This window comes from Coregonus clupeaformis, chromosome 20 (assembly GCF_020615455.1).
Source record: "Coregonus clupeaformis isolate EN_2021a chromosome 20, ASM2061545v1, whole genome shotgun sequence".
NCBI lineage: Eukaryota > Metazoa > Chordata > Actinopteri > Salmoniformes > Salmonidae > Coregonus > Coregonus clupeaformis.
The window spans coordinates 20779067-20805433 of record NC_059211.1 but is presented as its reverse complement, the minus strand read 5'-3'; the positions used below and the strand labels follow the sequence as shown (position 1 = coordinate 20805433).

Below are 26367 nucleotides of genomic sequence, written 5' to 3'. Positions count from 1 at the left end.
GGAAAGGCATCAAGGAGGATTGCCTTTAAACAGGCACCATAAAAGAGACTTCTGATATTAAGAAAGAAAATGCGGTAGAATGGAACACCATTAATCATTCACTCAGTTTGATTGTTTTCCAGAGGAGAAGAAACAGACTCCAAGGCCCAGGATAGGTTGTTTTTGTGAGATTTAAAAATATAGACAGGCTTATTTGGCCAAATTGGAAAGCCTCAACTCCCATGCGGTTAGTGCAGCAGCAGCCGTTTTAACAGTTCACATCTCTCTCTCTCCTCCCACTTTTTTCTTTCCGCTCTCACGTTCACTCAGTCTTCTCCTGCACTCACCGGCTGCTGGCTTGGTGCATCTTTCAGTACTTGCCCAGTGGCTATATGCAACAGCGCGGTCTTCACAGTGAGAGAGATAGAGAGCAAAACAGAGTTCACACTTGAAAGGGGACAATGATCTGCCTTTTTTTCTAGGCAGCCATGAAAAAAATTACAATTTCTGTGGAAGATTCTGCTTCATCAATTGAATAGTTGAACCCTAACCTCTCCCCTCGGTGTGTTTTCTCAATGAACCTTGGTAATGGAAAACAAAAGTTTATTAAAAGCGTGCCAGACTAAAAACGACAGAATAAATAGTATTTTTCCCCATCATGATGCATCACAATCCAACTTAACCTTTCTTTCATATCAATGTATTTATTGGTTAATAAAGGCAACTGGAATAAATTGAACTGTATAATAGTATAACCTTTAGATATTACAGCCAAGGAGAGGCTGTTTTAAGTCTTAGTCTACTGTAAAGAATAGCTGCCATCTCTTACAACACAATAAGCATGCAGAATAACAAATGCGGAGACCAAATTTTACAATAATAAAAGCTGCTTTTTTGGTCCTTAAAACCTCTATTTTCCCCCATCAATTTAAAGTGACAATTAGCAATTGAAACAATAACAAAGCGTACTCCCCACCCGTTTCAGTAAAAAGCTGAGGGATGGGGCTGGAGAAATGTAACCACTTTCTAATTCATAGACAGAGCTATGGACACAAGGAGTGACCATCCATAACATCAACATTATAGAAAATAAATAAATTGGGAGGCTATATAGTATTCGTTTACATTTACTTTGTTTACAAACATTGGAGTAAAAACAAGCTTATATTTGGGGTTCTGATGGGGTACGACCATTAAACAAAGCTCATGAGGCATTTATAAGTTATATTCTTCGCAGAATCAATAGGTACATATCAATCATTTATCATTCCAAAAATGTATGTAGCAACTCCAGATTGCCCCTTTAAATAAGGCACAGTTATGGAAAAGGAGCGATTTAAAAAATAAGTGTTATATTTGTCCAGTAATCCTCTGTGAGATAGTGTCAGACGTAAGTAAAACATGACCTGTGTTTGACGGCCAGTTGGTTGTTAGGATGTTTCTGCCAGTGATAACTAGGAGACATGATGAGTTGCGAAAGCAGCCATTATGCTAACAGATGTCCAGCTAAGGCTTATCCCACAGACCACTTGTGTTTCTAAACAAAGTGTCAGCCCCGTCTCCTCACCTATCTGTCCCCTCTCTTCCTTATCCTAGCTCTCCTCTAACTCTCTCCCCTCCGTCTCCTCACCCCTCTCTCCCCTCCGTCTCCTCACCCATCTCTCCCCTCTCCCATCTCTCCCCTCTCTCCTCTCCCATCTCTATTCTCTCCTCTCCCCCCTCTATTCTACCCCTCTACTTCTCTCTAGGAGTACCTACCACATTCAGGTTGACTGGGGTGAAGGGCTTCGGCACAGGCAGACTGTACAGGGAGTTCAGCATGTCATTCAGCTCATTCTCCTGGAAAACACACCACAAAACACACACAAGAAGAATTATCCAAATGTAAAATCGTGTGTCAGATATATATATATATATACACTGAGTATACAATACATTGAAAACACCTGATCTTTCCATGACAGACTGACCAGTTAAATCCAGGGGAAAGTTATGATCCTTTATTGATGTCAACTGTTAAATCCACTTCAAATCAGTGTAGATGAAGGGGAGGAGACAGGTTAAAGAAGGGTTTTTAAGCCTTGAGACATGGATTGTGTATATGTGCCATTCAGAGGGTGAATGGGCAAGACAAAATATTTAAGTGCCTTTGAACGGGGTATGGTAGTAGGCGACAAGCGCACCGGTTTGAGTGTGTCAAGAACTGCAACGCTACTGGGTTTTTCACGCTCAACAGTTTCCCTGTGTGCATCAAGAATGGTCCACCACCCAATATTTTCCAAATGCATTGTAGTTACTAAGACAGGTTACTAAGACATAATTACATAGTTACTAAGACAGGTTACTAAGACATAATTACATAGTTACTAAGACAGGTTACTAAGACATAATTACATAGTTACTAAGACAGGTTACTAAGACATAGTTACATAGTTACTAAAACAGGTTACTAAGACATAGTTAAAAAGTCACAGGTTATTGTTTATGAAAAACATTTTTGTCTCGGATAATTTTTGTCTCTTCTGACTGGCAGTTTTCAAATGGTGCGTGTGTGAGATAGTGAGAGAGAGAGCGCGTGCGATTGAACAGCCTCCTGTCATGAGAGGCTGAATGCCCACACGCATGGTCAGTAACAGAGCTGAGCCTGAGGAAACACTTCATTTACCCCTGGTCCTAAACCCTCATCTGTCAGCATCCCTCCATCGCCTCGCTACAGCAGGGTAAATATAAACCAAACCATGCACACCAACACGTCGGTCCCCCAACATTTACACACACCCATACCTCATCTATCTCCTTCTCATTCCGAATCCCTCCTCTCTCTCCCTCTCGCTCACTCTCTATCGCTCCGCTTCAGAGCAGCAATAAAGATGAACGCAGAAATGTTCACACAAACAAAGGAGTTCTTCTTTTAGAGAAAATAACCTTTATACTTGTGCTCTTCTTTGGTTTTGACTGAAAATGACATCAAACACATTCATCCATAAATGTATTTACACTACTGTAGTTCAGATCCACTCAAGTGACTTGACATTTCAGAAGGAACATTCAAAGAACCGAGAGATTGTTCTGTTGAAAAACATATAAAATATGTAACATGTAATATATAATACATATATATATATAATATACAATACTAGAGAAGCAGGAGGGAAGGCTAATGACGGTCAGCACTCCTGATTGGTTGAAATGTTGCATGACATTGTCCGTTTCCTGTGCCCTCTGACCCTACGTGTGTGTGTGTGTGTTAGGGAGGCTCGGTCCCCTTCACCCCTCCCTCAGCAGCTTTGAGGAAGCAGAGATACATGACAGCACACTGATGCCACTCCTTAGTCCAAGCTCACAACCACTCCCTTCCTCCCTCCGCCTCCCCCAATGCTCTCTCCTTCCCTCTCTCTCTGCCTCATCAACTCCACTATATTTTATACATTCCCTCAACTTATTTTCCTCTGTAACTGTACAGGTTATTGTCAGGGGAAATAGTTTGGCGAAGTGTGTGTGTAAACATGATTGTGCATTCTTTGTTCTCTCTCTCTCTCTCTCTCTCTCTCTCTCTCTCTCTCTCTCTCTCTCTCTCTCTCTCTCTCACTCTCTCTCTCTCTCTCTCTCTCTCTCTCTCTCTCTCTCTCTCTCTCTCTCTCTCTCTCTCTCTCTCTCTCTCTCTCTCTCTCTCTCTCTCTCTCTCTCTCTCTCTCTCTCTCTCTCTCCCTCTCTCTCTCTCTCTCTCTCTCTCTCTCTCTCTCTCTCTCTCTCTCTCTCTCTCTCTCTCTCTCTCTCTCTCTCTCTCTCTCTCTCTCTCTCTCTCTCTCTCTCTCTCTCTCTCTCTCTCTCTCTCTCTCTCTCTCTCTCTCTCTCTCTCTCTCTCTCTCTCATAGTGTTGATGTCTTCACTATTATTCTACAATGTTGAAAATAGTAAAAATAAAGAAAAACACTTGAATGAGTAGGTGTTCTAAAACTTTTGACCGGGAGTGTATATATATATATATATATATATATATCTGGACTGTTACTGTTTGCAAAATAAGATCATCCACAAAATAAGCTGATTAAAAAGTAACATAGTAGTTCTACTAGTCTGTTGTTGGTTGGTGACTTCTGCTACATTACCGGAACAAAATAAATCTGAGTCCTATGAAATGCCACATGTCTTAAAGAAGTAATGTAGAGAGATGTGCAGGCAGTCTCACCTGGTTTGTGGTTAGGTAATCTGCTAGCGTGTTCAGGAGCTTGTAATAGATCTCAAACCAGGGCAGATAACTGAGAGAGAAACACAAAATAGACATGTTTACAATCAAGCCAGAATTCAAATTCATATACTATGACTGTCATAATTCTAAATAATTAATAAAAACAAAAACAGAGAAAGTCCCACCTTTGAGAAGTGAGCTACGGACACAGCCATTGTATAGTCCTACTGCTGTGGCTCAAATAGTTATACAGTATATTATACACACTCCTGTCGTGTCTGCTGTTTCAAGGCAGTGGGTAGGGAAGATAGGGATAGGGCTTTAGGTTAAAGGTGGTGGGTAGAGGAGGTAGAGAGCAGAGACAGGGCTTTAGTTTAAAGGTGGTGGGTAGAGGAGGTAGAGAGTAGAGACAGGGCTTTACTTTAAAGGTGGTGGGTAGAGGAGGTAGAGAGTAGAGACAGGGCTTTAGTTTAAAGGTGGTGGGTAGAGGAGGTAGAGAGCAGAGACAGGGCTTTAGTTTAAAGGTGGTGGGTAGAGGAGGTAGAGAGTAGAGACAGGGCTTTAGTTTAAAGGTGGTGGGTAGAGGAGGTAGAGAGAGAGACAGGGCTTTAGTTTAAAGGTGGTGGGTAGAGGAGGTAGAGAGCAGAGACAGGGATTTAGTTTAAAGGTGGTGGGTAGAGGAGGTAGAGAGTAGAGAAAGGGCTTTAGTTTAAAGGTGGTGGGTAGAGGAGGTAGAGAGCAGAGACAGGGCTTTAGTTTAAAGGTGGTGGGTAGAGGAGGTAGAGAAGGGCTTTAGTTTAAAGGTGGTGGGTGAGGAGGTAGAGACAGGGCTTTAGTTTAAAGGTGGTGGGTAGAGGAGGTGAGAGACAGGGCTTTAGTTTAAAGGTGGTGGGTAGAGGAGGTAGAGAGCAGAGACAGGGCTTTAGTTTAAAGGTGGTGGGTAGAGGAGGTAGAGAGCAGAGACAGGGCTTTAGTTTAAAGGTGGTGGGTAGAGGAGGTAGAGACAGGGCTTTAGTTTGAAAGGTGGTGGGTAGAGGAGGTAGAGAGCAGAGACAGGGCTTTAGTTTAAAGGTGGTGGGTAGAGGAGGTAGAGAGCAGAGACAGGGCTTTAGTTTAAAGGTGGTGGGTAGAGGAGGTAGAGAGAGAGACAGGGCTTTAGTTTGAAGGTGGTGGGTAGAGGAGGTAGCAGAGACAGGGCTTTAGTTTGAAGGTGGTGGGTAGAGGAGGTAGAGAGCAGAGACAGGGCTTTAGTTTAAAGGTGGTGGGTAGAGGAGGTAGAGACAGGGCTTTAGTTTGAAGGTGGTGGGTAGAGGAGGTAGAGAGCAGAGACAGGGCTTTAGTTTAAAGGTGGTGGGTAGAGGAGGTAAAAACAGGGCTTTAGTTTGAAGGTGGTGGGTAGAGGAGGTAGAGAGCAGAGACAGGGCTTTAGTTTAAAGGTGGTGGGTAGAGGAGGTAGAGACAGGGCTTTAGTTTAAAGGTGGTGGGTAGAGGAGGTAGAGGAGGTAGAGACAGGGCTTTAGTTTAAAGGTGGTGGGTAGAGGAGGTAGAGACAGGGCTTTAGTTTAAAGGTGGTGGGTAGAGGAGGTAGAGACAGGGCTTTACTTTAAAGGTGGTGGGTAGAGGAGGTAGAGAGTAGAGACAGGGCTTTAGTTTAAAGGTGGTGGGTAGAGGAGGTAGAGAGCAGAGACAGGGCTTTAGTTTAAAGGTGGTGGGTAGAGGAGGTAGAGAGTAGAGACAGGGCTTTAGTTTAAAGGTGGTGGGTAAAGGAGGTAGAGAGCAGAGACAGGGCTTTAGTTTAAAGGTGGTGGGTAGAGGAGGTAGAGAGCAGAGACAGGGCTTTAGTTTAAAGGTGGTGGGTAGAGGAGGTAGAGACAGGGCTTTAGTTTAAAGGTGGTGGGTAGAGGAGGTAGAGACAGGGCTTTAGTTTAAAGGTGGTGGGTAGAGGAGGTAGAGAGCAGAGACAGGGCTTTAGTTTAAAGGTGGTGGGTAGAGGAGGTAGAGGAGGTAGAGACAGGTCTTTAGTTTAAAGGTGGTGGGTAGAGGAGGTAGAGACAGGGCTTTAGTTTAAAGGTGGTGGGTAGAGGAGGTAGAGACAGGGCTTTAGTTTAAAGGTGGTGGATAGAGGAGGTAGAGACAGGGCTTTAGTTTATAGGTGGTGGGTAGAGGAGGTAGAGACAGGGCTTTAGTTTAAAGGTGGTGGGTAGAGGAGCTAGAGACAGGGCTTTAGTTTAAAGGTGGTGGGTAGAGGAGGTAGAGACAGGGCTTTAGTTTAAAGGTGGTGGGTAGAGGAGGTAGAGAGCAGAGACAGGGCTTTAGTTTAAAGGTGGTGGGTAGAGGAGGTAGAGAGCAGAGACAGGGCTTTAGTTTAAAGGTGGTGGGTAGAGGAGGTAGAGGAGGTAGAGACAGGGCTTTAGTTTAAAGGTGGTGGATAGAGGAGGTAGAGACAGGGCTTTAGTTTATAGGTGGTGGTTAGAGGAGGTAGAGAGCAGAGACAGGGCTTTAGTTTAAAGGTGGTGGGTAGAGGAGGTAGAGACAGGGCTTTAGTTTAAAGGTGGTGGGTAGAGGAGGTAGAGACAGGGCTTTAGTTTAAAGGTGGTGGGTAGAGGAGGTAGAGAGCAGAGACAGGGCTTTAGTTTAAAGGTGGTGGGTAGAAGAGATAGAGACAGGGCTTTAGTTTAAAGGTGGTGGGTAGAGGAGGTAGAGACAGGGCTTTAGTTTAAAGGTGGTGGATAGAGGAGGTAGAGACAGGGCTTTAGTTTATAGGTGGTGGGTAGAGGAGGTAGAGACAGGGCTTTAGTTTAAAGGTGGTGGGTAGAGGAGCTAGAGACAGGGCTTTAGTTTAAAGGTGGTGGGTAGAGGAGGTAGAGACAGGGCTTTAGTTTAAAGGTGGTGGGTAGAGGAGGTAGACAGCAGAGACAGGGCTTTAGTTTAAAGGTGGTGTGTAGAGGAGGTAGAGAGCAGAGACAGGGCTTCAGTTTAAAGGTGGTGGGTAGAGGAGGTAGAGGAGGTAGAGACAGGGCTTTAGTTTAAAGGTGGTGGATAGAGGAGGTAGAGACAGGGCTTTAGTTTATAGGTGGTGGGTAGAGGAGGTAGAGAGCAGAGACAGGGCTTTAGTTTAAAGGTGGTGGGTAGAGGAGGTAGAGACAGGGCTTTAGTTTAAAGGTGGTGGGTAGAGGAGGTAGAGACAGGGCTTTAGTTTAAAGGTGGTGGGTAGAGGAGGTAGAGAGCAGAGACAGGGCTTTAGTTTAAAGGTGGTGAGAAGAGGAGGTAGAAAGTAGAGACAGGGCTTTAGTTTAAAGGTGGTGGGTAGAGGAGGTAGAGACAGGGCTTTAGTTTAAAGGTGGTGGGTAGAGGAGGTAGAGACAGGGCTTTAGTTTAAAGGTGGTGGGTAGAGGAAGTAGAGAGTAGAGACAGGGCTTTAGTTTAAAGGTGGTGGGTAGAGGAGGTAGAGAGCAGAGACAGGGCTTTAGTTTAAAGGTGGTGGGTAGAGGAGGTAGAGACAGGGCTTTAGTTTAAAGGTGGTGGGTAGAGGAGGTAGAGACAGGGCTTTAGTTTAAAGGTGGTGGGTAGAGGAGGTAGAGACAGGGCTTTAGTTTAAAGGTGGTGGGTAGAGAGTAGAGACAGGGCTAGTTTAAAGGTGGTGGGTAGAGGAGGTAGAGACAGGGCTTTAGTTTAAAGGTGGTGGTTAGAGGAGGTAGAGAGCAGAGACAGGGCTTAAGTTTAAAGGTGGTGGGTAGAGGAAGTAGAGAATAGAGACGGGGCTTTAGTTTAAAGGTGGTGGGTCGAGGAGGTAGAGGAGGTAGAGACAGGGCTTTAGTTTAAAGGTGGTGGGTAGAGGGAGAGAGTAGAGACAGGGCTTTATAGGTGGTGGTAGGTACAGGGCTTTATTTTAAAGGTGGTGGGTAGAGGAGGTAGAGAGTAGAGACAGGGCTTTAGTTTAAAGGTGGTGGGTAGAGGAGGTAGAGAGCAGAGACAGGGCTTTAGTTTAAAGGTGGTGGGTAGAGGAGGTAGAGAGTAGAGACAGGGCTTTAGTTTAAAGGTGGTGGGTAGAGGAGGTAGAGAGTAGAGACAGGGCTTTAGTTTGAAGGTGGTAGGTAGAGGAGGTAGAGACAGGGCTTTAGTTTAAAGGTGGTGGATAGAGGAGGTAGAGAGTAGAGACAGGGCTTTAGTTTAAAGGTGGTGGGTAGAGGAGGTAGAGAGCAGAGACAGGGCTTTAGTTTAAAGGTGGTGGGTAGAGGAGGTAGAGACAGGACTTTAGTTTAAAGGTGGTGGGTCGAGGAGGTAGAGGAGGTAGAGACAGGGCTTTAGTTTAAAGGTGGTGGGTAGAGGAGGTAGAGAGCAGAAACAGGGCTTTAGATTAAAGGTGGTGGGTAGAGGAGGTAGAGACAGGGCTTTAGTTTAAAGGTGGTGGGTAGAGGAGGTAGAGACAGGGCTTTAGTTTAAAGGTGGTGGGTAGAGGAGGTAGAGACAGGGCTTTAGTTTAAAGGTGGTGGGTAGAGGAGGTAGAGACAGGGCTTTAGTTTAAAGGTGGTGGGTAGAGGAGGTAGAGACAGGAATTTAGTTTAAAGGTGGTGGATAGAGGAGGTAGAGACAGGGCTTTAGTTTATAGGTGGTGGGTAGAGGAGGTAGAGACAGGGCTTTAGTTTAAAGGTGGTGGGTAGATGAGCTAGAGACAGGGCTTTAGTTTAAAGGTGGTGGGTAGAGGAGGTAGAGACAGGGCTTTAGTTTAAAGGTGGTGGGTAGAGGAGGTAGAGAGCAGAGACAGGGCTTTAGTTTAAAGGTGGTGGATAGAGGAGGTAGAGACAGGGCTTTAGTTTATAGGTGGTGGGTAGAGGAGGTAGAGAGCAGAGACAGGGCTTTAGTTTAAAGGTGGTGGGTAGAGGAGGTAGAGACAGGGCTTTAGTTTAAAGGTGGTGGGTAGAGGAGGTAGAGACAGGGCTTTAGTTTAAAGGTGGTGGGTAGAGGAGGTAGAGAGCAGAGACAGGGCTTTAGTTTAAAGGTGGTGAGAAGAGGAGGTAGAAAGTAGAGACAGGGCTTTAGTTTAAAGGTGGTGGGTAGAGGAGGTAGAGACAGGGCTTTAGTTTAAAGGTGGTGGGTAGAGGAGGTAGAGACAGGGCTTTAGTTTAAAGGTGGTGGGTAGAGGAAGTAGAGAGTAGAGACAGGGCTTTAGTTTAAAGGTGGTGGGTAGAGGAGGTAGAGAGCAGAGACAGGGCTTTAGTTTAAAGGTGGTGGGTAGAGGAGGTAGAGACAGGACTTTAGTTTAAAGGTGGTGGGTCGAGGAGGTAGAGGAGGTAGAGACAGGGCTTTAGTTTAAAGGTGGTGGGTAGAGGAGGTAGAGACAGGGCTTTAGTTTAAAGGTGGTGGGTAGATGAGCTAGAGACAGGGCTTTAGTTTAAAGGTGGTGGGTAGAGGAGGTAGAGACAGGGCTTTAGTTTAAAGGTGGTGGGTAGAGGAGGTAGAGAGCAGAGACAGGGCTTTAGTTTAAAGGTGGTGGGTAGAGGAAGAGAGAGTAGAGACAGGGCTTTAGTTTATAGGTGGTGGGTAGAGGAGGTAGAGAGCAGAGACAGGGCTTTAGTTTAAAGGTGGTGGGTAGAGGAGGTAGAGACAGGGCTTTAGTTTAAAGGTGGTGGGTAGAGGAGAGTAGAGACAGGGCTTTAGTTTAAAGGTGGTGGGTAGAGGAAGTAGAGAGTAGAGACAGGGCTTTAGTTTAAAGGTGGTGGGTAGAGGAGGTAGAGAGCAGAGACAGGGCTTTAGTTTAAAGGTGGTGGGTAGAGGAGGTGAGAAGAGACAGGGCTTTAGTTTAAAGGTGGTGGGTAGAGGAGTAGAGAGTAGAGACAGGGCTTTAGTTTGAAGGTGGTGGGTAGAGGAGGTAGAGACAGGGCTTTAGTTTAAAGGTGGTGGGTAGAGAGTAGAGACAGGGCTAGTTTAAAGGTGGTGGGTAGAGGAGGTAGAGACAGGGCTTTAGTTTAAAGGTGGTGGTTAGAGGAGGTAGAGGGCAGAGACAGGGCTTAAGTTTAAAGGTGGTGGGTAGAGGAAGTAGAGAGTAGAGACAGGGCTTTAGTTTAAAGGGGGTGGGTAGAGGAGGTAGAGAGTAGAGACAGGGCTTTAGTTTGAAGGTGGTGGGTAGAGGAGGTAGAGACAGGACTTTAGTTTAAAGGTGGTGGTTAGAGGAGGTAGAGAGCAGAGACAGGGCTTAAGTTTAAAGGTGGTGGGTAGAGGAAGTAGAGAGTAGAGACAGGGCTTTAGTTTAAAGGTGGTGAGTAGAGGAGGTAGAGGAGGCAGAGACAGGGCTTTAGTTTAAAGGGGGTGGGTAGAGGAGGTGAGAGACAGGGCTTTAGTTTAAAGGTGGTGGGTAGAGGAGGTAGAGAGTAGAGACAGGGCTTTAGTTTAAAGGTGGTGGGTAGAGGAGGAGGTAGAGACAGGGCTTTAGTTTGAAAGGTGGTGGGTAGAGGAGGTAGAGAGCAGAGACAGGGCTTTAGTTTAAAGGTGGTGGGTAGAGGAGGTAGAGACAGGGCTTTAGTTTAAAGGTGGTGGGTAGAGGAGGTAGAGAGCAGAGACAGGGCTTTAGTTTAAAGGTGGTGGGTAGAGGAGGTAGAGACAGGACTTTAGTTTAAAGGTGGTGGGTCGAGGGGTAGAGGAGGTAGAGACAGGGCTTTAGTTTAAAGGTGGTGGGTAGAGGAGGTAGAGAGCAGAGACAGGGCTTTAGTTTAAAGGTGGTGGGTAGAGGAGGTAGAGAGCAGAGACAGGGCTTTAGTTTAAAGGTGGTGGGTAAAGGAGGTAGAGGAGGTAGAGACAGGGCTTTAGTTTAAAGGTGGTGGGTAGAGGAGGTAGAGACAGGGCTTTAGTTTAAAGGTGGTGGGTCGAGGTGGAGGTAGAGACAGGGCTTTAGTTTAAAGGTGGTGGGTAGAGGAAGTAGAGAGTAGAGACAGGGCTTTAGTTTAAAGGTGGTGGGTAGAGGAGGTAGAGGTAGAGACAGGGCTTTAGTTTGAAGGTGGTGGGTAGAGGAGGTAGAGAGTAGAGACAGGGCTTTAGTTTAAAGGTGGTGGTTAGAGGAGGTAGAGAGCAGAGACAGGGCTTAAGTTTAAAGGTGGTGGGTAGAGGAAGTAGAGAGTAGAGACAGGGCTTTAGTTTAAAGGTGGTGAGTAGAGGAGGTAAAGAGCAGAGACAGGGCTTTAGTTTAAAGGGGGTGGGTAGAGGAGGTCGAGAGCAGAGACAGGGCTTTAGTTTAAAGGTGGTGGGTAGAGGAGGTAGAGAGTAGAGACAGGGCTTTAGTTTAAAGGTGGTGGGTAGAGGAGGTAGAGAGTAGAGACAGGGCTTTAGTTTGAAGGTGGTGGGTAGAGGAGGTAGAGAGCAGAGACAGGGCTTTAGTTTAAAGGTGGTGGGTAGAGGAGATAGAGACAGGGCTTTAGTTTAAAGGTGGTGGGTAGAGGAGGTAGAGAGCAGAGACAGGGCTTTAGTTTAAAGGTGGTGGGTAGAGGAGGTAGAGACAGGACTTTAGTTTAAAGGTGGTGGGTCGAGGAGGTAGAGGAGGTAGAGACAGGGCTTTAGTTTAAAGGTGGTGGGTAGAGGAGGTAGAGAGCAGAGACAGGGCTTTAGTTTAAAGGTGGTGGGTAGAGGAGGTAGAGAGCAGAGACAGGGCTTTAGTTTAAAGGTGGTGGGTAAAGGAGGTAGAGGAGGTAGAGACAGGGCTTTAGTTTAAAGGTGGTGGGTAGAGGAGGTAGAGACGGGGCTTTAGTTTAAAGGTGGTGGGTCGAGGAGGTAGAGGAGGTAGAGACAGGGCTTTAGTTTAAAGGTGGTGGGTAGAGGAGGTAGAGAGTAGAGACAGGGCTTTAGTTTAAAGGTGGTGGGTAGAGGAGGTAGAGACAGGGCTTTAGTTTAAAGGTGGTGGGTAGAGGAGGTAGAGAGTAGAGACAGGGCTTTAGTTTAAAGGTGGTGGGTAGAGGAGGTAGAGAGCAGAGACAGGGCTTTAGTTTAAAGGTGGTGGGTAGAGGAGGTAGAGAGTAGAGACAGGGCTTTAGTTTAAAGGTGGTGGGTAGAGGAGGTAGAGAGTAGAGACAGGGCTTTAGTTTGAAGGTGGTGGGTAGAGGAGGTAGAGAGCAGAGACAGGGCTTTAGTTTAAAGGTGGTGGGTAGAGGAGGTAGAGAGCAGAGACAGGGCTTTAGTTTAAAGGTGGTGGGTAGAGGAGGTAGAGACAGGGCTTTAGTTTAAAGGTGGTGGGTCGAGGAGGTAGAGGAGGTAGAGACAGGGCTTTAGTTTAAAGGTGGTGGGTAGAGGAGGTAGAGAGCAGAGACAGGGCTTTAGTTTAAAGGTGGTGGGTAGAGGAGGTAGAGGAGGTAGAGACAGGGCTTTAGTTTAAAGGTGGTGGGTAGAGGAGGTAGAGACGGGGCTTTAGTTTAAAGGTGGTGGGTAGAGGAGGTAGAGACAGGGCTTTAGTTTAAAAGTGGTGGGTCGAGGAGGTGGAGAGCAGAGACAGGGCTTTAGTTTAAAGGTGGTGGGTAGAGGAGGTAGAGAGCAGAGACAGGGCTTTAGTTTAAAGGTGGTGGGTAGAGGAGGTAGAGGAGGTAGAGACAGGGCTTTAGTTTAAAGGTGGTGGGTAGAGGAGGTAGAGACGGGGCTTTAGTTTAAAGGTGGTGGGTAGAGGAGGTAGAGACAGGGCTTTAGTTTAAAAGTGGTGGGTCAGAGGAGGTAGAGAGCAGAGACAGGGCTTTAGTTTAAAGGTGGTGGGTAGAGGAGGTAGAGAGCAGAGACAGGGCTTTAGTTTAAAGGTGGTGGGTAGAGGAGGTAGAGGAGGTAGAGACAGGGCTTTAGTTTAAAGGTGGTGGGTAGAGGAGGTAGAGACGGGGCTTTAGTTTAAAGGTGGTGGGTAGAGGGAGAGAGTAGAGACAGGGCTTTAGTTTAAAGGTGGTGGGTAGAGGAGGTAGAGGAGGCAGAGACAGGGCTTTAGTTTAAAGGTGGTGGGTAGAGGAGGTGAGAGTAGAGACAGGGCTTTAGTTTAAAGGTGGTGGGTAGAGAGGGAGAGGTAGAGACAGGGCTTTAGTTTAAAGGTGGTGGGTAGAGGAGGTAGAGAGTAGAGACAGGGCTTTAGTTTAAAGGTGGTGGGTAGAGGAGGTAGAGAGCAGAGACAGGGCTTTAGTTTAAAGGTGGTGGGTAGAGGAGGTAGAGACAGGGCTTTAGTTTAAAGGTGGTGGGTAGAGGAGGTAGAGAGCAGAGACAGGGCTTTAGTTTAAAGGTGGTGGGTAGAGGAGGTAGAGACAGGGCTTTAGTTTAAAGGTGGTGGGTAGAGGAGGTAGAGACAGGGCTTTAGTTTAAAGGTGGTGGGTAGAGGAGGTAGAGAGCAGAGACAGGGCTTTAGTTTAAAGGTGGTGGGTAGAGGAGGTAGAGAGCAGAGACAGGGCTTTAGTTTAAAGGTGGTGGGTAAAGGAGGTAGAGACAGGGCTTTAGTTTAAAGGTGGTGGGTCGAGGAGGTAGTGGAGGTAGAGAGCAGAGACAGGGCTTTAGTTTAAAGGTGGTGGGTAGAGGAGGTAGAGACAGGGCTTTAGTTTAAAGGTGGTGGGTAGAGGAGGTAGAGACAGGGCTTTAGTTTAAAGGTGGTGGGTAGAGGAGGTAGAGAGTAGAGACAGGGCTTTAGTTTAAAGGTGGTGGGTAGAGGAGGTAGAGGAGGTAGAGACAGGGCTTTAGTTTAAAGGTGGTGGGTAGAGGAGGTAGAGACAGGGCTTTAGTTTAAAGGTGGTGGGTAGAGGAGGTAGAGAGCAGAGACAGGGCTTTAGTTTAAAGGTGGTGGGTAGAGGAGGTAGAGACAGGGCTTTAGTTTAAAGGTGGTGGGTAGAGGAGGTAGAGACAGGGCTTTAGTTTAAAGGTGGTGGGTAGAGGAGGTAGAGAGCAGAGACAGGGCTTTAGTTTAAAGGTGGTGGGTAGAGGAGGTAGAGACAGGGCTTTAGTTTAAAGGTGGTGGGTAGAGGAGGTAGAGAGCAGAGACAGGGTTTTAGTTTAAAGGTGGTGGGTAGAGGAGGTAGAGAGCAGAGACAGGGCTTAAGTTTAAAAGTGGTGGGTAGAGGAGGCAGAGAGCAGAGACAGGGCTTTAGTTTAAAGGTGGTGGGTAGAGGAGGTAGAGACAGGGCTTTAGTTTAAAGGTGGTGGGTAGAGAAGGTAGAGAGCAGAGACAGGGCTTTAGTTTAAAGGTGGTGGGTAGAGGAGGTAGAGCCAGGGCTTTAGTTTAAAGGTGGTGGGTAGAGGAGGTAGAGACAGGGCTTTAGTTTAAAGGTGGTGGATAGAGGAGGTAGAGAGCAGAGACAGGGCTTTAGTTTAAAGGTGGTGGGTAGAGGAGGTAGAGACAGGGCTTTAGTTCTTCAACCCAACATGACTGGGCCAGCGAGAGCTGTGGTAGAGGTGGAGGAGGGATGCCTTGGTTTACATAATGATCCCAGATACACATCCCAGGCTCAGCCCAAGCCAACACAGAGGGAGAGAAGCAATACCCCACCGCCTTTTTACTTTAAAAATAGACATTCCTTCTGGTTTTTCCTTACCTAATTAATGTTAAATAAATAAATAAAATTAACAAACTAAAAATAATTTATACTGTAGTGTTTGTGTTATAGCTAATCACAAAATACACCCACCAGAAGCCAAATGCATCTGCAACATGGCTCTCTTGATAAGGTTGACACGTTCTTGGCAGAGATATTTGACTTTTGAGGTGGAATGTGGCTAGAATTTTGTTTTGGCTTGAAGGTTGCTCAGAAAAGAGAGCTCAGTTCATTTATAATGTTATGCAATCAAATAATCAAAACGTGGTGGGGTACCGATGTGAGTTATTACATTTTTATTCAGCTTACATGTATTTTAGAAAATGTCTGGCATAATGACAGTGGATTATGCTTTCCTTGTCATTCTGCACTTAAACAACAAATAAATAGATGCTTCATTAACTTTCAATAACTGAATGAAGGTTGAAATTAAGAACAAATGAACGAATGAATGAATGAATAAATTAATGAATGAATGAATACGGTCAAAATTCAACTTACATTAAACAGAATGTGTGGGCATGATGCATTAACAAAAGTTGGTTGTTAAATTGAAATGGCTACCTGGCTAACAAAAAATTACCACACAAAAAAAATCACTATGAAACTTTAAAATACTGTCTCTAAGCTGACTTGATGAAGTAGTAGGCTAATACAAAATAATTCTAAAGAGATTACAATAAAACGTTTGATTTGTAATCCCCAGTAAAAACTGTGTGTGTGTGTGTGTAGGGCTTGGCTGAGGGACTTTTATTAGCCAGGGAAGTCCTGTAGAGACAGGGGGATGCTGGGTAGTTCTCATAGCATGGGTCACTGGCTGCTCTGCAGACTGGAATTAACACACAACAAGAAAACAAAGTCAACCTAATGCAAATTTTAATATCGCTAAATCCGCAAGGGGCCAATGACACGGCGGTTCCCGGGCAAGTGCAGCCAAGCGCACCCATCAGGGGGCCTGAGTGACCATTAACCTGAAACAATCAGATTCTTAACATGCCAATATTTTGACGTCCGCATGAAGATCTCACCGTAATCAGGTCACACACTCTCCAAACCCAAACGTAACATGCGTGTGTTATCTACAAAATTCACATGCTGACTGGACATTAAAAACAGAAACCTAAAGACATAAATATGCCATGTTGCCAAACAAACAGCAGTGGATATTTTTATGAGCTGTGGGTGTGTTGAAGTTTATCAATACAACCCAAAAATGCTAATTAAAAAAAAAAAAATCTGAGAAGGTCACTGAAATAGTCATAATAAGTCTCCTCTGGCCCTTTGTTTAAGAAGCTAGGCTCCTGGACGCTAATCCTTTACATATCCCATGTGAGGGTATATTTAAATAGGCCTCTCTCACTCTCCCCGTCTGTCATGTCAGCCTCTCCTTGGCAGGCCTCACAGCCCTCTCAACCATCACAGCCCTCTCAACCATCACACTCTTTAATGACCAGGCTGTAATCTTTTGTTTTAGAGACAAATAAATTATTGGTGTAGCAGCGAGCAGCGAACCGCAACTTATCATGATATCCGGATAGGGATACTAGACCACATCTAACCTTAGCAAAATTAGGCTGAGGTATTTTCTGTGGTATGCGTTTCTTTTTTCTTAAATGAAGCTATGTCAGTAAGCACTGCTCCTCTCCCCAGTTAGCGGCTTAGGCTTGTTTGTGTTTCCTAAATCCCCAGATAGAGAGACATCCATCACTGTGTGTGGGGGCTTGGCTAGCTCTCCAGCCGTTTTAAACACACATGTTCCTTCAAAGTACTGTATACTCACAGAGTAAACCAGTTAATCTGTGGCCCACTCACAACCCCTCCGACTGTATCCCCTACCACAACACAACCCCTCAGACTCTCTATCAACCAGAACACTACACAGGGATGGTCAGAAGATATAGAGCTAGCAGTGGAAGTGATCAAATCTTCTTTATTATAATTCTGTTTAAAACAAATATTGTCTAAAAGCTCAAATCAATTAACTGGTGTTTTTGTAAGGACATAAATTATGCAATTACCAACAACACAAATTGCAACAGAGAGATGAGAGTTTTGTTTTCTGGCGTAGGGATATTATCAGTATAAACCAACTGCAATATCTCAATCAATTTTAGGGCAAATAAATACCTGTATATCTTTGGTTAGGTTGTCATGTGATTAGTAAACTACACATTTTTAACGACGTAGCCGCGTCTCCGCTGTTTGCTGCCATAAAGTACCTGTTGGTTGTTATTCCTATTCCCTGGATGGATCTTAAATCTCCCTCTACACCCAGTCAACTTGCACCTTGTAGCTGGCTCACTGGAAGATTTGATTACACCTTTACTTTCCCGGGTTAGAGGTTAACTACTGGGAAGGAAATGCCCTCCGGCGTCCCGCTCAGTGACCACTAACGGGAGCGCCAACGTCCCTAAAAGGGAACCCAATTCTCAGCCGCAAAATAAAATCAAGGAAACCGCCTTTTTTCATCAGCAACCTCTCTCACATGTCCGAAGGCGGTTTCTCCCTAAATGTGAGAGAATTACCAACGGAAAGAAGAGGAGGAGGAGGAGGACGGGGTCGAGGGGAAGGAAGAAAGATTGTAAAATCGAAGCATTCTGCCTCTTTAAAAAGGTTTTGGCCTGAAGGTAGCATGGCCCTTTTGGCCGGGGCTTTAGCCACAGCACTACAAAGCCCATGCCATATAAAACTGTCCTAGTCATTAAGCCACTTCCTTGTGTAAGCATAGGTGACAATTTTATAGTCCCAGCACTTCAACAATCACAGGGACACAAACGGTTTTAATTACCATTGTTTTATATCCGGGGAACAAACACTCTAAATGAAGGTAGCTGGCTAGAAGCCTCCTCGCAGGGACCTTTGTTGATCGTCTAATGTTTTAACCTTATCTGTTATATATGATCACAACATAGATTTAAAAAGATTATTCAATATGATCACAACTTGGATTGCTTATCTAAGAATTACCAACTTCTTCCAAGTTGTGCATTTTGAAAAACAACGAAAAACTAAAGAATTAACTTGGGACCAGGTCTTTGCTCTCTCTGTCACTGATGCGAAAAATTACATTTGATTTGTTCATATTTCACATATATAAACCATGAGATATCTAAAATATGCATCTTTGTTATTATGTTTTAAAATATTTTCACTAATCTTTTTCCCCAAACTGGTCACAAAAACAAATAACTGTGAAGTTTTTAAAACACACACACACACACACACACACACACAGAATAATACAAACTTTCTATACATTTCTTATGATGAATGAATCAAGGCATGCAAACTACTCAGAATGCATAATGAATTGTATACATCATATGTCAAATGAATTAGCATGTGGGACTCAGACAGAGGGGCATGGGAGTCTCTGCTAATTGGCAGCGAGGCTTCATGCATAATTATGGGCCAAGCGGCTTCCTTCGCCGCGCTTCTATGCCAGTAGCTGTATATAACGAGGAGCGCGCGGGAAACAAAGGGCATGGTGGTGGCTGTCCGGGGGAGTTGAGGGGAGGGTACAGCTCATCTCGACAGCAGCTCATCAAGAACAAGATCAACCCTGCGACTGTCGTCATTATCCTCCAAAAATCTTTTTTTTTTTTTTCATTATTGTTTATTTGACTGTGCAAATTCCCATTACTGCTGTGGTTCGTTCAACTATATTGTTTTACTAATGAAATGTTTCTTATTAAAAGGACATTGTCAATTGTTAACATAAAATGTGGTTTAGTTTCAAACGTCCTATTAAAAATCAATAAAACATTTTTAAAATGTATTTTTACTTAGATATCTTTCATGTTCAATAATAATAATAATGAATGACATAATATTTGAGATAAATCCGTGCTAAACAATATCTCGAGAGGGAGTTGAACCTACAATCTTCAATCTACTACTAAAACAATTCTTTATAGCTGTCAATAATAGGTTGTACTTTTTTGACTGCCCTGGATATAAAAAAAAAAAAAAAAGAATAATATTATAGGGACCAAATTAAAACGGAATTCAGGAGTGTATTATTCTGTCATTGCCATGAGGAACACTCGGATGCATATTGCTTCCAAAGAGCACAATTTTTACTCTTCATCATCTATATGAGTTCCTTCACTTCCAAACCCTCACCGTCTCTACAATCAATTAAGAAATATAATCTGGATATTATAAGAGTGAAGTGAGGATATTGCAACTTCAAATTGTATTTATTTATGAATAACTAATGTGTCAACAATATACATGTCTTTCCTCATATAGGGGATAATTGTGATTAAATAAATTTCTTTAAAAAATAATACAAATACAAAACTTGATTGCGTAACTGCTTGACGCAATCGGTCAGTAGCCAGAGAATAAGCTTCCTTGTTTGTAGGTAATGTGGATAGTACCTGAGCAGACAGATGCAGACGCGGCAGCCGGAGGTGAGTCTGCAGAAGCCAAACCTCTGCTTGCTCTCGATGTCCGTCAGCACAAAGGTAAAGTTCTGACCCACCTGACTCTGGGAAACCCTGAGAACAGTCACCGCACGCACGCACGCACGCACGGGACAGAGACAACACGCCATTAACACAACCAATTACCACGTGACATATACTACAGTATTACCACACCGTCACCATTACCACAGAAGAGGAGAAGAATGACAAACTTATTAGGACATATTATTCTAATGATATTTATACACAAGAGCCAAGCAATAGCGACTTGGTGAATAGCGATATTCAGGGAACGTTGTACACCATGACACTTTACTTTTTCAATATGTTAATCCTTTACAGACCTACTAGATCTGTAACTTTTCTATATGATCCTGGCTACAGTCCCTGACTGTTGAGTATATGTGAGTTGGGTATGTGTCTTTCTCATGTAGTTCCATCACTAGATGGCAGCAGTTAAGCTTATGTGTCCTCCTAGCTATACAACGGCACTTTTCACCTCATTCTCCAGGCTGCAAATTAAGAGCAGAATCCTCTAAAGATAGACGTTTCCAAATCAGACTGGTACCAAGCCTAGAGATATAGTTATTCATCAGACTGGTACCAAGCCTAGAGATATAGTTATTCATCAGACTGGTACCAAGCCTAGAGATATAGTTATTCATCAGACTGGTACCAAGCCTAGAGATATAGTTATTCAGACTGGTACCAAGCCTAGAGATATAGTTATTCAGACTGGTACCAAGCCTAGAGATATAGTTATTCATCAGACTGGTACCAAGCCTAGAGATATAGTTATTCATCAGACTGGTACCAAGCCTAGAGATATAGTTATTTCAGACTGGTACCAAGCCTAGAGATATAGTTATTCATCAGACTGGTACCAAGCCTAGAGATATAGTTATTCAGACTGGTACCAAGCCTAGAGATATAGTTATTCAGACTGGTACCAAGCCTAGAGATATAGTTATTCAGACTGGTACCAAGCCTAGAGATATAGTTATCATCAGACTGGTACCAAGCCTAGAGATATAGTTATATCAGACTGGTACCAAGCCTAGAGATATAGTTATTCAGACTGGTACCAAGCCTAGAGATATAGTTATTCAGACTGGTACCAAGCCTAGAGATATAGTTATTCAGACTGGTACCAAGCCTAGAGATATAGTTATTCATCAGACTGGTACCAAGCCTAGAGATATAGTTATTCAGACTGGTACCAAGCCTAGAGATATAGTTATTCATCAGACTGGTACCAAGCCTAGAGATATAGTTATTCAGACTGGTACCAAGCCTAGAGATATAGTTATTCAGACTGGTACCAAGCCTAGAGATATAGTTATTCAGACTGGTACCAAGCCTAGAGATATAGTTATTCAGACTGGTACCAAGCCTAGAGATATAGTTATTCATCAGACTGGTACCAAGCCTAGAGATATAGTTATTCATCAGACTGGTACCAAGCCTAGAGATATAGTTATTCAGACTGGTACCAAGCCTAGAGATATAGTTATTCAGACTGGTACCAAGCCTAGAGATATAGTTATTCAGACTGGTACCAAGCCTAGAGATATAGTTATTCATCAGACTGGTACCAAGCCTAGAGATATAGTTATTCATCAGACTGGTACCAAGCCTAGAGATATAGTTATTCAGACTGGTACCAAGCCTAGAGATATAGTTATTCAGACTGGTACCAAGCCTAGAGATATAGTTATACATCAGACTGGTACCAAGCCTAGAGATATAGTTATACATCAGACTGGTACCAAGTCTAGAGATATAGTTATTCAGACTGGTACCAAGTCTAGAGATATAGTTATTCATCAGACTGGTACCAAGCCTAGAGATATAATTATTCAGACTGGTACCAAGCCTAGAGATATAGTTATTCATCAGACTGGTACCAAGTCTAGAGATACAGTGGGGGAAAAAAGTATTTAGTCAGCCACCAATTGTGCAAGTTCTCCCACTTAACAAGATGAGAGAGGCCTGTAATTTTCATGATAGGTACATGTCAACTATGACAGACAAAATGAGGAAAGAAAATCCAGAAAATCACATTGTAGGATTTTTAATGAATTTATTTGCAAATTATGGTGGAAAATAAGTATTTGGTCAATAACAAAAGTTTCTCAATACTTTGTTATATACCCTTTGTTGGCAATGACACAGGTAAAACGTTTTCTGTAAGTCTTCACAAGGTTTTCACACACTGTTGCTGGTATTTTGGCCCATTCCTCCATGCAGATCTCCTCTAGAGCAGTGATGTTTTGGGGCTGTCGCTGGGCAACACAGACTTTCAACTCCCTCCAAAGATTTTCTATGGGGTTGAGATCTGGAGACTGGCTAGGCCACTCCAGGACCTTGAAATGCTTCTTACGAAGCCACTCCTTCGTTGCCCGGGCGGTGTGTTTGGGATCATTGTCATGCTGAAAGACCCAGCCACGTTTCATCTTCAATGCCCTTGCTGATGGAAGGAGGTTTTCACTCAAAATCTCACGATACATGGCCCCATTCATTCTTTCCTTTACACGGATCAGTCGTCCTGGTCCCTTTGCAGAAAAACAGCCCCAAAGCATGATGTTTCCACCCCCATGCTTCACAGTAGGTATGGTGTTCTTTGGATGCAACTCAGCATTCTTTGTCCTCCAAACACGACGAGTTGAGTTTTTACCAAAAAGTTATATTTTGGTTTCATCTGACCATATGACATTCTCCCAATCCTCTTCTGGATCATCCAAATGCACTCTAGCAAACTTCAGACGGGCCTGGACATGTACTGGCTTAAGCAGGGGGGACACGTCTGGCACTGCAGGATTTGAGTCCCTGGCGGCGTAGTGTGTTACTGATGGTAGGCTTTGTTACTTTGGTCCCAGCTCTCTGCAGGTCATTCACTAGGTCCCCCGTGTGGTTCTGGGATTTTTGCTCACTGTTCTTGTGATCATTTTGACCCCACGGGGTGAGATCTTGCGTGGAGCCCCAGATCGAGGGAGATTATCAGTGGTCTTGTATGTCTTCCATTTCCTAATAATTGCTCCCACAGTTGATTTCTTCAAACCAAGCTGCTTACCTATTGCAGATTCAGTCTTCCCAGCCTGGTGCAGGTCTACAATTGTGTTTCTGGTGTCCTTTGACAGCTCTTTCGTCTTGGCCATAGTGGAGTTTGGAGTGTGACTGTTTGAGGTTGTGGACAGGTGTCTTTTATACTGATAACAAGTTCAAACAGGTGCCATTAATACAGGTAACGAGTGGAGGACAGAGGAGCCTCTTAAAGAAGAAGCTACAGGTCTGTGAGAGCCAGAAATCTTGCTTGTTTGTAGGTGACCAAATACTTATTTTCCACCATAATTTGCAAATAAATTAATTTAAAATCCTACAATGTGATTTTCTGGATTTTTTTTTCTCAATTTGTCTGTCATAGTTGACGTGTACCTATGATGAAAATTACAGGCCTCTCTCATCTTTTTAAGTGGGAGAACTTGCACAATTGGTGGCTGACTAAATACTTTTTCCCCCCACTGTAGTTATTCAGTCAACAATAAACGCATGATACAGACATACACATTTACGCACATAGACACACATGCATGCAAAAGCACACTTACTCAGGTGAACAAGCTCTCGCATACACGCACAATGGCATACCCACATTGTGGTGGGAGTGAGATCCAATGGCCTGGCCTGGGTTAGGCAGGGATCACAGAGCATGGAGCAAAGAGCAGGAAGCAGGGAGCACAGAGCAGGGAGCACAGAGCAGGGAGCACAGAGCAGGGAGCACGGAGCACCGAGCAGGGAGCACCGAGCAGGGAGCACCGAGCAGGGAGCACAGAGCAGGGAGCACAGAGAAGGGAGCACCGAGCAGGAAGCACAGAGCAGGGAGCAGGGAGCACAGAGCAGGGAGCACAGAGCAGGGAGCACAGAGCACAGAGCACGGAGCACCGAGCAGGGAGCACCGAGCACCGAGCAGGGAGCACAGAGCAGGTAGCACAGAGCAGGGAGCCCCGAGCAGGGAGCACAGAGCACAGGGCACAGAGCAGGGAGAACAGAGCAGGGAGAACAGAACAGGGAGAACAGAACAGGGATCACAGAGCAGGGAGCATGGAGCACAGAGCAGGGAGCACGGAGCACAGAGCAGAGGGAACAGAGCAGGGAGCACAGAGCAGGGTGCACAGAGCAGGGAACACAGAGCAGGGAGCACAGAGCAGGGAGCACAGAGCAGGGAGCACAGAGCAGGGAGCACAGAGCAGGGAGCAGGGAGCACAGAGCAGGGAGCACAGAGCAGGGAGCAGGGAGCACAGAGCAGGGAGCAGGGAGCAGGGAGCAGACTGGCTTGGTGTTTAGGAGACTTAGAGAGGAGTTAACAGCAGACTCCCCTGTAGCTGAGCTCTATTGTGTGACACACACACACAGAACTCTCCTGTTACAAATAAATATTATTGTGTGTGTGTGTGTGTGTGTGTGTGTGTGTGTGTGTGTGTGTGTGTGTGTGTGTGTGTGTGTGTGTGTGTGTGTGAGTGAATGTGGGCAGAGTACAGGACTTAACAAGGGAACGGGGGAAAGAATCCTACCTCTCCACATCGAAGGGGAAGCAGAACTTGGGCACCGTCTGGAGAACCTCCTGAGAACACAACCATTAGAAAACATTTAGTTAACATTAACACAACGCAAACACAATACTAACACAACGTAAACACAACGTTAACACACCACTAACACAACACTAACACAACGTAAACACAACACTAACACAACGTAAACACAACACTAACCCAACACTAACACAACGTAAACACAACACTAACACAACGTAAACACAACGTAAACACAACACTAACATAATTTTTTTTGTTGTCATTTAGCAGACACTCTTATCCAGAGCGACTTACAGTTTCAGTGAGTGCATACATTTTTCATACCTACAATGTAAACACAACACAAACACAAAACTAACACAACTCAAACACATACAACATTAAAATAACTTTCATTGATAAGCCATTTAAAACTATTAAAAATGCAATGTATTAATAATAAGAACACTACTTATATATAGATTATTAATTATTATTAATTAATGTATTTTCGTTCATACACAACCCTGTAAGTTTAGCCTAATCAAACATAAGACTTAATCAATCAAATTACTTGTTGAACATGGATTCATTAAAAGTCTTATAGTGATAAAATTATCTAATTAAATAATTTAATCTGGCTAAATAACCTACATACAACATTACATAAAATCGTCAGAGCTGATGAGTGTCGCAGTTGAGAGAATCAGGGCTAAAACGTTTTCTATTCTATAGGTCCAGACCCACAGCTTAAATAATTAGCTACGATAACCTAAATCAATTATCAGGGGTGATGATGGCGGAGGGAGGGATGGAAGGAGAGAGGGATGGGGGGGATAGAGGGATGGAAGGAGAGAAGAGAGAGACCTAGGTGGTGGCAGATTGCTGTGACAATGGGCTAAGCAGCTCTGGGGGTACAGAACAGGCAGGGAGGAGGGGGTTCTACAGCATTAAGGCTTTACCTCCCAACACCTCCCCTGTGGGATGGGGGGGACAAGTACATGGGGGACTGGGGGGGGGGGACCTGCCCTTCAGCCCCACACCAGTGGCATATGGATTTAGACAAGGAGCAGAGCTGAGCACCATATGGGACGTCTGTCTGTCTGAGGGGTGAGTCTGTCTGTCTGTCTGTCCGTCTGCCTGTCTGTTTTATCTGTCTAAGGGCGGTGAGCCTGTCTGTGTGCCTGTCTGTCTGAAGGTGGTGAGTCTGCCTGTGTGCCTGTCTGTCTGAAGGTGGTGAGCCTGTCTGTGTGCCTGTCTGTCTGAAGGTGGTGAGTCTGTCTGTCTGTCTGAAGGTGGTGAGCCTGTCTGTGTGCCTGTCTGTCTGAAGGTGGTGAGCCTGTCTGTGTGCCTGTCTGTCTGAAGGTGGTGAGCCTGTCTGTGTGCCTGTCTGTCTGAAGGTGGTGAGTCTGTCTGTGAGCCTGTCTGTCTGAAGGTGGTGAGCCTGTCTGTGTGCCTGTCTGTCTGAAGGTGGTGAGTCTGTCTGTCTGTCTGTCTGAAGGTGGTGAGCCTGTCTGTGTGCCTGTCTGTCTGAAGGTGGTGAGCCTGTCTGTGTGCCTGTCTGTCTGAAGGTGGTGAGCCTGTCTGTGTGCCTGTCTGTCTGAAGGTGGTGAGTCTGTCTGTCTGTCTGAAGGTGGTGAGCCTGTCTGTGTGCCTGTCTGTCTGAAGGTGGTGAGTCTGCCTGTCTGAGGGTTGTGAGCCCGTCCGTCCGTCTGTCTGCCTGTGGGTTGTGAGCCCGTCCGTCCGTCCGTCTGTCTGTCTACTATTATTAACCACCTTGTAGAGCCTAGCTTATCTTACATATGGCACTCACACACTCCACAAATAAAAACATATGGGTTGCCAGATTCTGGAACTGTCATTGTCCCGCCCATTTGTGTTGACAGGAAGTGTGTGAGTTTGAGTGACAGTCCCTGAGCCAAGGACACCAACAAGATCACAGATACAACAAAACGAGAGTAAGCAGTGTGTGTGTGTGTGTGTGTGTGTGTGTGTGTGTGTGTGTGCGTTTTTCACAGAGAAGTGAGGACATTTTACCGGTCCTCACTTGTAAAAAGGCTATTTTAGGCTTAGGGGTTAGGTTTAGGGATAATAGGACTTTGAATGGAATCAATTGTTGGTCCCCAAAAAGTCCTCACAAGTATAGTAAGACATAGCTGTGTGTGTGTGTGTGCGTACAAACAAATAGATGGATCTATTTCACTCAAGATCACACAAACTCAGCAGGAGCAAATGTACACAACATTCCAACACCAACCCTCTTTTCTTCCGGAAGGGTTACAAATGACAAGCATCTCTCTCTCCCTTCCTTCCCCAACAAGCAGCTATCTGTCTGTCTCCGTCTCTGTCTGAGTGTCTGTCTGTGTCTCTCTCACTTCCCCTCACCCTCTCCTCCCCCTCCCTCTCTCCCCCCCTCTATCCCTCTCTAACCCTCCCCCTCACTCCATCCCTCTCTCCCTCTCTCCCTCTCACTCCCTCCCGCCCCCTCTCTCACCCTCCCCCCCTCCCTCTCGCCTCCCTCCCCCTCCCCCCCACCTTCTCACCCTACCCCCCCTCTCTCCCTCCCCCTCCCTCCCTCTCCCTCCTCTCTCCCCCTCCCTCCCTCCCTCCCTCTCCCCCCCTCCCTCCCCACCCCTCACTCCCTCTCCACCCCCTCCCTCCCGCTC

General features: G+C 45.1%; 1 protein-coding gene across 2 annotated transcripts in view; it reads right to left on the bottom strand.

The window, feature by feature from the left end:
* The window catches only part of LOC121534086 (DENN domain-containing protein 1B), a 191824-nt gene that overhangs the window by 99766 nt on the left and 65691 nt on the right, over positions 1 to 26367 (bottom strand). Inside the window, exons 4-8 of one of the 2 annotated variants that reach the window (XM_041840540.2) lie at positions 23699 to 23748; positions 19080 to 19199; positions 4169 to 4238; positions 1738 to 1818; positions 327 to 386 (exon numbers count right to left, since the gene is read on the bottom strand). In XM_041840540.2, coding sequence (XP_041696474.2) covers positions 327 to 386; positions 1738 to 1818; positions 4169 to 4238; positions 19080 to 19199; positions 23699 to 23748 — 381 coding nt within the window. The remainder of the gene's footprint in view (positions 1 to 326; positions 387 to 1737; positions 1819 to 4168; positions 4239 to 19079; positions 19200 to 23698; positions 23749 to 26367) is intronic. The other variant, XM_041840541.2, reaches the window with a different exon arrangement.